A 10227-nucleotide genomic window follows, 5' to 3' on the forward strand; every position below is an offset into this window, starting at 1 on the left:
GGGACCAGAAGCAGCATTAAAAAAAAACAAAACAAAACAGGGTTGGTGCATGTTAAATGGATATAAGAGCCAACCTAACGAAGCTCTCAATGGCCCAAACTGAAACAACTGGAGCAAGAAAATAAGTAACAATAGTATTATATTATAATCCAAAGAATTAAATAAACAGCCATGAGTCCATATTGATAGAAAATAAACAACTAGATAAGGGAAATTCTTCCTTACAGAGGAATTCAAATTAATAAATGTAGAAGGAATGACAGAAATAGAAAGTAACCATTAGAACATCACAGAAATAAATAATTGATGCAGGCAAGATCTACTGATGAATACCAAAATTAGGCAAAAGTCCAAGGAGAAACAGGGTATTTGCAGGGCTTCAAATATTAATTAAAAGGGAAAATAGTAACTTTTTTTAAAGATAAAGAATAAACATGAATACTGTGATCTGTTTCAAATCTAGTTTTCTACCTCCAGTCTGTTTTTATCCCTCTAACTCAACAATTGTTTCCTGAACACCCTCTCCATTTTCCAATATGTTTCTACTATTAATAATATAAAAATTAGGTTTTTATATTATTTATTTGTTTGTTATATATTTGTTTATTTATTTGAGACGGAGTTTCGCTCTTGTTGCCCAGGCTGGAGTGCAATGGCGTGATCTTGGCTCACCGCAACTTCTGCCTCCCAGGTTCAAGCGATTCTCCTGCCTCAGCCTCCCGAGTAGCTGGGATTACAGGCATGCGCTACCACGCTTGGCTAATTTTGTATTTCTTAGTAGAAATGGCGTTTCTCCATGTTGGTCAGGTTCGTATCGAACTCCCGAACTCAGGTCATCTGCCCGCCTTGACCTCCCAAAGTGCTGGGATTATAGGCATGAGCCACTGCGCCCAACTAAATTAGGGTTTTTAAACAGTGATGCTATTGACATTTTGGACTAGATAGTTCTTTGTTGTGTGGAGCTGTCCTATGCTTTGTAAGCTGTTTTGCGGCATCCATAGTCTTCACCCACTAGATGTTGATAGCAGCCCAGTCCACAGTTGTGACAATCAAAACATTATCAAAACAATGTCTCCAAACATTGCCACATGTTCCCTGGGCAGGGTTGGGGGGGTGAGGGGTGTGTGCAAAAAATGATGCTCAGTTGAGAACCACCTATCTAAATCCTTATCATTCTTCAGATTTCAGCTTAAATGTCACCTCGTCCATAAAGTCTTCCGTTATCCTAAATGGAATTATTCTTTCCTATACTAACATGCTGTATTTTCAAAAGCAGTGTATGCTTTTAATATATCAGTTATTACATTTGGCCTTGAACTATATGTATGTATCTCTTACTAGGGTTTCTTAAGGGTAGAGAGAAACTACACTTCACACACTTTTATAGGTACCTATAATACCACTTATTGCCATGCATGGAGTAGGTACTCAATAAAAGTTAATAAGATTAAATAAAATTAGCGAGAAAGCTATTTAACTTTTATTTCTTTAACTTTCCTCTCAATATATTATATTTTAAAAAGTATTAATAGTTTAGTATTACTTTGCTAAATTCCATATTTTGATTGAAAACTGAACTTCATGGACAATTTACCAAAACACCACTATTCAGTTGCTTGATTAACCAAGAGAAACCAGTTTCAGTGTTAAATCTGCATATACAACACAATAGCTAAAGGCAGGTATCATGTTGGAAGACACCAATTAAGAACCCTAGCCACGATACAGCTTTTAACAGAACAATGACAGGCATGTCAAATAAAGTCACTTTACTTTTCCTCTTGAAAGTGTCCTGCGTATCTTTTCATTTGAGCGTGTTAAAGAAATAAGTTTGTAAGAGGTCTCAGCAGTTCAAGTGTAGACATGATTGTTCTTCTAAGCTTTGCCTAATTTGAGACTTGCTCAAAGACTGTATATGAGTCACATGAATCTATATTTTACATGAATTATGGGTAAAGCCAGAAAAAGTGGCCATCTACAGGTATGAGAGTAAAAGAGATAGCTCTCAGGGAAAGAAAAGAATCCTATAGTTGGGTATTCGATCCCAAAAAGCTGACTTAATATATCATTCAGTAGGAAATTATTCCCATGAAATTGATAATTCTAGATATATTGGCATAACTGAATTTCTTACCTATTATCATATGATTCTTGTTCTTTAAGATATTGCTGCATCAATTCTTCTTGTTTCTTCTTATCATATGATATTTTCTGTTCTGCCATCCATACCTAGATTAGTGAGGTAAAAATGCAAATTAAATTGTTGGATTTAAATTGTTAAACAAAGTTTGCTTTTCTTGTATAATAAAATATAAAATGCAATTGCTTAAAGCAGGAGTGCCCAATCTTTTGGCTTCCCTGGGCCACAGAAAACACACCAATACACAGTGGAAGAAGAACTGTCTTGGGCCACACAAAATACACTAATGATAGCCAATGAGCTAAAAAAAAAAAAAAAAAAAAAAAAGAGGGCAAAAAAATCTCATAATGTTTTAAGAAAGTTTACAAATTTGTGTTGGGCGGCATTCAAAGCTGTCCTGGGCCACATGCCACCCACAGGCCTAAGAGCTGGATAAGCTTGGCTGAAAGTTTATAACATAATCCAATTGGGCCGTAATCACATCATTACAAATTAACACCTGAAAAACTGGAAGTGCCTTGATACGAGTTCTTTTTATTTTTGAGATGGAGTCTGGCTATCACCCAGGCTGGAGTGCAATGGCACAATCTCGGCTAACTGCAACCTCCGCTTCCCAGGTTCAAGTGATTTTCCTGCCTCAGCCTCAGAGGTAGCTGGGATTACAGGAGCCCACCACCACACAAAACTAATTTTTTTGTATTTTTAATAGAGAAGGGGTTTCGCTATGTTGGCCAGGCTGGTCTTGAACTCCTGACGTCAGGCAATCTGCCTGCCTCAGCCTCCCCAAGTGCTGGAATTACAGGCGAAAGTCACAGTGGACTGGGCAAATTTTGGTTTTTAACAGCTGTATTTATAGTTTAAATTACGTTAACTATATTCATAGGTAGTTAATGTTATACATTTCTTACATATCCTTCCGAGATGTTCTAATATATGTATATGCAAAAGAACATATACAACATTCTTCTTATATAAATGGTAACATACTTTACGCAAACACACACACGCACACAAAATATGTATGAAATAAAATTATATACCATGGAGATCTGATATTGTTTGGCTGTGTCACCACCCAAATCTCATCTTGAATCATAGTTCCCATAATCCCCATGCGTCATGGGAGGGACCCAGTGGGATGTAATTGAATAATGGGGGTGGTTACACTCCATGCTGCTCTCATGATAGTGAGTGAGTTCTCACGAGATCTGATGGTTTTATAAGGGGTTTTTCCTCTTGCTTAGCACTTCTCCTCACTGCTACCATGTGAAGACGGACATGTTTGCTTCCCCTTCTGCCATGAATGTAAGTTTCCTGAGGCCTCCCCAGCCCTGCAGAACCATGAGTCAATTAAACCTCTTTCCTTTATAAATTACTCAGTCTTGGTTATTTCTTCATAGCAGCGGTGAGAATAGACTAATATAGTAAATTGGTATAGTAGAGTGGAGTGCTGCTAAAAGGATACCTGAAAATATGGAAGCGACTTTAGAATTGGGTAACAGGTAGAGGTTGGAACAGGAAAATGTGGGAAACTTTGGAATTTCCTAGAGAATTGGAGGGCTCAGAAAACAGGAAGATGTGGGAAAGTATGGAACTTCCTAGGGACTTGTTGAATGGCTTTAACCAAAATGCTGATAGTGATACAGACAATGAAGTCCAGGATGAGGTGGTCTCAGATGGAGATGGGAAACCTTTACAGAAGTGGAGTAAAAGTCACTCTTGCTATGCAAAGAAACTGGTGGCATTTTGCCCCTGCCCCACAGATCTGTGGAACTTTGAACTTGAGAGAGATGATTTATGGCATCCAGTAGAAGAAACTTCTAAGCAGTAAAACATTCAAGAGAAAGCACAGCATAAAATTCTGGAAATTCTGCAGCCTGACAATGCAACAGAAAAGAAAACCCTATTTTCTGGGGAGAAATTCAAGCCGGCTGCAGAAATTTGCATAAATAATGAGAAGCTGAATGTTAATCACCAAGACAAGGGAAAATGTCTCCAGGGTATGTCAGAGACCTTCACAGCAGCCCCTCCCATCACAGGCCTGGAGGCCTAGGGGAAAGAAAAAAGTGGTTTCCTGGGCCGAGTCCAGCCTCCCACCTGCTGTGTACAGCCTTTGGACTTGTGCCCTGCATTCCAGCCACTCCAGCTATGGCCATTGCTTCAGAGAATGCAAGCCCCAAACCTTGGCAGTTTCCATGTGATGCTGGACCTGCAGGTGCGCAGAAGGCAAGAATTGAGGTTTGGTAACCTCTGCCTAGATTTCAGAAGATGAATGGAAACACCTGGGTGTATAGGCAGATGTCTGCTGCAGGGGTGGAACCCTCATGGAGAACCTCTACTAGGGCAGTGGGGAAGGGAAATGTGGGGTTGAAGCCCTCACACAGAGTCCCTACTGAGGTACTATCTAGTGGAGCTGTGAGAAGAGGGCCACTGTCCTCCAGACCCCAGTATAGTAGATCCACCAACTTGCACCATGTACCTGGAAAAGCCACAGACACTCAACACCAGCCCATGAAAGCATCCAGGAGCGGGGCTATACCCTGCAAAGCCACAGGGGCAGAGCTGCCCAAGGCTGTGGGAGCCTAGCTATTGCATCAGCGCACCCTGGATATGAGACATGAAGTCAAAGGAGATACTTTTGGAACTTTAAGGTTTAATGACTGCCCTATTGGATTTTGGACTGGCATGGGGCCTGTAGCACCTTTGTTTTGTCCAAATTGTCCCATTGGGAATGAGTGTATTTACCCAATGCCTGTATTCCTGTTGTATCCAGGAAGTCACTAACTTGCTTTTGATTTTACAGGCTCATAGGTGGAAGAGACTTGCCTTGTCTTACATGAGACTTTGGACTTAGACTTTTGAGTTAATGCTGGAATGAGTTAAGACTTTGGTGGACTGTTGGAAGGGCATGATTGTGTTTTGAAATGTGAGGATATGAGATCTGGAAGGGGCTGGGGTGGAATGATACGGTTTGGCTGTGTCCCCACCCAAATCTCATCTTGAATTGTAGTTCCCATAATCCCCGCGTATCGTGGCAGGGACCCAATGAGAGGTACCTGAATCATAGGGGCAGTTACCTCCATGGTGTTTTCGTGATAGTGAGTGAGTTCTCACGAAATCTGATGGATAAAACCATCAGAAAAGGAGCTTTTCCTCTTTTGCTCAGCATTTTTCCTTGCTGACACCATGTGAAGAAAGACGTGTTTGCTTCCCCCTTCTGCCATGATTTTAAGTTTCCTGAGGCATCCCCAGCCCTGCAGAACTATGAGTCAATTAAATTTCTTTCCTTATAAATTACCCAGTCTCAGGTATTTCTTTATAGCAGCATGAGAACAGACTAATACTAATACAAGACTAACACAGATCAGTGAACAAATGCTTTCTTCTTTTGGGTGGTAAAGTTGCATATTTTTCCATTGTGGGACTAAACCATAATTTATAATTTATTTAAGTAGCCTCCTACTGTATAAATGGGCACTTAAGAAATTTCCAATATTTTGCTATTAAAACTTTGCCGCAAGAACTCAATACACAGGTAATTTCACACACATTTGGCAGGGTTTTGAAAAGGATCAAGGCATTGCCAAGGAAAAAAACAGGGCAAGATATTACTGGCAGAGGGAACGACTCAGGCAAAGGCCCAAAGATGTAAAATAGAATGTAAGTAGTTCAATATTACTAATGTATAAAATCTGAGGTTGGGCCGAGGTGGGCAGATCACCTTGAGTCAGGAGTTCGAGACCAGCCTGGCCAACATGGTGAAACCCCATCTCTACTAAAAATACAAAAAGTAGCCAGGCATGGTGGTGTGTATTTGCAATCCCAGCTACTTGGGAAGCTGAGGCAGGAGAATCACCTGAGCCCGGGAGGTGGAGGCTTCAGTGAGCTGAGACTGCGTCACTGCACTCCAGCCTGGACAACAGAGTGAGCCTCCATCTCAAAATCAATCAACCAATCAAATAATCAATCAATCTAAAATGGGAGAATAGTAGGGGAGAGAAGGAGAAAAAAATGGAGTGAGATTACTTGGACTCAATCCTGTAACATTTTATTAAGGGGCTGAAAGAGATCAGATTTGTGCTTTAAAAAAAGACAATTCTATCAAAATAACTTACATCCATACAATGGAATATTATTTAGCAATAAAAAGGAATAAAGTGCTGATACATGCCATCCCATGCATAAACTTCAAAAACATTATGGTGAGATTAGCCAGTCACAGAAGACCACAGATTGCATGATTCCATTTAAATGAATTTCCAGAATAGGCAAATCCACTAACAGAAAGTAGATTAGTGCTTGCCTAGGGCTGCAGAGAGGGAGGAGAGTTAAGGAGAAATGGGAGTGACTAACAGGTATGGGGGTTTCTTTATATTTTTTGAGACAGTGTCTCACTCTGTCACCCAGGCTGGAGTATAGTAGCGCAATCTTGGCTCACTGCAACCTCTGTCTCCCGGGTTCATGTGATTCTCCTACCTCAGCCTCCCGAGTAGCTGGGATTACAAGTGCCTGCCACCACGCCCAGCTAATTTTTGTATTTTCAGTAGAGACAGGGTTTCACCATGATGGCCAGGCTGTCTCGAATTCCTGACCTCGGGTGATCCAACCACCTCAGCCACCCAAAGTGCAGAGATTACAGGCATGAGCCACCGTGCCCTGCAGGGGTTTCTTTTTGGGGTGATGACAAAGTTCTAAAATTGTTTGTGGTAATGATTACTTAACTCCATGAATATATTTTAAAAACCACTAAATTGTACATTTTACATGTGTGTTTATATGATATGTAAATTTATCTCAGCAGAGCTGTTAAAATGAAAAATGACTATTCTGATGGCTGTGTAGTGAATGGATTTGAGAGGATTCAAGATTGGAGGCTGTAGAACCACTTAGGAAATGCAACAATATAGGTGAAAGATGATGAAGGTCTAAATTAAGACACAGGCAGTAGTGACAGAAAGACGGATTCAAGAGATATTTGGAAGGTAAGACCAATAGCATTCAGTGATTGACTAGATAAAGGAGTGATGGGAAAAGGGATGAATCCTGAGCTTCTGGTTTGGGTAGTAGGATGAAGGATTGTTTTACTATCTATATTTCTACCCATATGAGATAGCAAGCATAAAAAGGGCAGATTTGGGGTAAAAAAAACTTTTATTTCAGATATGTTGAGCTTGAGGTGCCTATAGGACATCAAGACGCAAATGTCTAGATAGCTGTCTTGAGCCACATCAAAGTTAAGAAGAGAAAACTGGGACTGCAGATTTGAGTCATGAGTAAACAGGCTAGTTAAAACGGGCTAGTTGGATGTGATTGCTTGGGGCAAGCATACTAAGTAAGCAAGAAGTGGGCCAAGGATGAAACTCTGGGGAACACTTATATTTTAGGAGCAGGCTAAAAATAAAGATCCAGTGAAGTTGATGGAAAAAGAAGTCTACTAACAGAGCGGGAAAACTAGAAGAGAGTAGTTATTACAGCTAAGAGAAGAGAGACTTTCACAAAAAAAGGAGTTTACAGTGGTGCTATTGTCAATAGCCAGTTTGTAAAGTGTTTGCCAGTTCACAAGAAGACAAATAAGGAGCTTGGACCACAATGTAAATTAACTGCTTCCTTCATTAACAGTATCAAGAAAAAAAAAGAACAGCTGAACTAAAACAGTGTATCCTGTGACATAAATGACTGAGGCAGCGCATAACAATACATAACAGAGTGACCAGCAGATGTATAGCATTCACTCTTATTTCTGGTGAACAAATGAGACCTTAAAACCTACCAGACTCTTTGTAAGCTTGGGAAACTGAAAACGAACAAGGAAAAAAAGAACCTACTGGACTTTAATAAACTCAACATGCTTAATTTTACAATTAGAATTTTCTTTCTTTCTTTTTAAATATAGATGGGGTCTCACTTTGTTGCCCATGCTGGTCTTGAACTCCTGGCCTCTCAAAGTGTTGGGATTATAGGTATGAGCCACCATACCTGGCCCTTAAAATTTTCATGGTGGAACTCTTTTGCACTCTTTGATCAAACTCCTTTGTTTCTTCCACTTCTATTTCTTAAAAACAAACAAACAAACAAACAAACTTTACTGAAGTATGACATATAAAAAGTTGTACATATTTAATGTATACAACCTGAGTTTGGTGACAAGTATATCCCTGAGAAACCATCACCACAATCCAGACTATAAACATATCCATCATCTCCAAAAGTTTCCTCCTACCCGAATACATTTTTCTATTTATCTTCATTTAATATAGTTCCTCTATCCTTAGTTAATTAAGAATGTTAGAGGTTACCCCCTCTCCCCATAAAGTGTTAACTATCTAGAAAGGTCTGCTAATCAAAAACATTTCATTCTTCTCCTCTATCTTGGGAAAAGTATAAAACAGATCACAAAGGCCAACAGTATTTGGTACATTTTACATAACACTTTACACGGATGAGAAGAATGTAGGTTCTAAGCCTATAACTGCTTTACTGAATTTCTCATAGGGGATTTGCAAAAGTTATTCTCCGTGGATTTCTTTTTTCTTGTAAGAAAGCTGATTCAATGACTTTTATAAAGCTAAATGTCAAAAGTTCCAGTAAAAAATTATGATTTCTCAGGTATATTTGTCTCTAAATATAAACAGCAACTAAGCAAGCAACTGAATTCCATCTAATCTCTTCATTCTTGTAAAACTAGTAATAGCTGACCCCCTGAGTATGCACAGAAAGGAAACGTCTGTGTTTGGTGTCAACAGTTATTGAGCCAACCAAATACAAGAAATCTCTCCCTCCCACAGTTGCAACCACGCAAACACAAACTGGTGCGGTGGAAAAAATCACTAGGTTAATCGGGTGTTCCAGATTCCAGTTCTGGTACAACATTTAACTAGCTGTGTAACTCTTGGCAAATTTGTTTCCTCATTTACAAAATAAGGAGATGGGGCTGGATGATTACCAAAGAGCTTTCAAGGTGTATCTGTGTTATTAAAATTTCATGGGGGAGTTACTAAGAAAAAATGTTTAATAAGGCTCCTTAGGAAGGTAACAGTGAAAAAAAGTTGAGAATCACCGGTCTAGAAGTGAGAGTATATAGCAATATCTCATCACTTCAACTCGTTCTAAAAACAAATAAAAGCTTAGTTATTTTCACAACTTTCTATATAGCGACAATCAACATTTTATTGAGCACCTCCTCTCTGTAGCGAACAGTTATAGATGCCTACGTTGTTTCAAATCCTTTATCTCCACTATTTCACTTAATCCTCACAATTAAGCCAATCACCCTTAATTTACAGATTAGGAGACTGAGGGTCAAATATTACAAATATTTTGTGCAAGGTCTTAAGGCTAAAAGTGACTGCTCGAATAACTAGAATCCAGATTTGACTCCAAAGCCGATTCTTTCTAATTCACTCTTCTGCTTTTCATTACTATGATATTCACCAAGGTATTACACCTGGTAGACCTGTAATTACGTAAAACACTAAACTGCAACGAGGTCATTAAAAAGACACTAGATTATTGGGTAAATTTTTTAAAGATCTATCTTAAATAAACGCGGAGACTTCTTTGTACAGAAAAGCAGAGTTCAGAAGCCGTGATCCCTGGGATCCGAAAAGACAAAAAACCAGAATCAGCTGAGGGAAGTAGTGAGGAATTTTGACATTAGTCTAAACATATTATGGATTTACATTCCGGCCGACAAAGATTCTCTAGGCCGCCGGTTTCCTCGCTGTTGCAGAATAAACGCTGAGGATCCCCTGCGTCAGCGAGCTGCTCAGCAGAGAAAGGCGAGACTACGGGGCTTTAGGCCTAGAGAAGCGGGGGCTGTCCTACGGACCTCAGAGACATCACCACTTTCACTTCCAGCACCTCAGGGAAGGCAGTCTCCGTGGGCCTGATCCCTCCCCAGGTCTCTTTACTCACTTTTTTGATGTTGGATTTGGAGGCAGGATGAAAGTCTTTCTTACACATGAAGTTGGCGAAGGATTTCCCCATCTTGGAACTGGAGCTAGGGAAAGCAGCACCTAGATCTGTAAGTAACGTAAACAAACTCAGTCTCCTAACCGGAACTGCTTTTCCAGCGGCAGGGGGAACTT

General features: G+C 39.8%; 1 protein-coding gene across 1 annotated transcript in view; it reads right to left on the reverse strand.

Annotated features, from left to right (window-relative positions):
- Positions 1 to 10211, reverse strand: part of CIR1 (corepressor interacting with RBPJ, 1) — a 48807-nt gene extending 38596 nt beyond the window's left edge. Inside the window, exons 1-2 of the mRNA XM_025404263.1 lie at positions 10055 to 10211; positions 2135 to 2229 (exon numbers count right to left, since the gene is read on the reverse strand). Of these exons, the coding sequence (XP_025260048.1) occupies positions 2135 to 2229; positions 10055 to 10126 (167 nt within the window). The 5' untranslated portion in view covers positions 10127 to 10211. The remainder of the gene's footprint in view (positions 1 to 2134; positions 2230 to 10054) is intronic.
- Positions 10212 to 10227: the final 16 nt, after the last annotated feature.

This window comes from Theropithecus gelada, chromosome 12 (genome assembly GCF_003255815.1).
Source record: "Theropithecus gelada isolate Dixy chromosome 12, Tgel_1.0, whole genome shotgun sequence".
Taxonomy (NCBI): domain Eukaryota; kingdom Metazoa; phylum Chordata; class Mammalia; order Primates; family Cercopithecidae; genus Theropithecus; species Theropithecus gelada.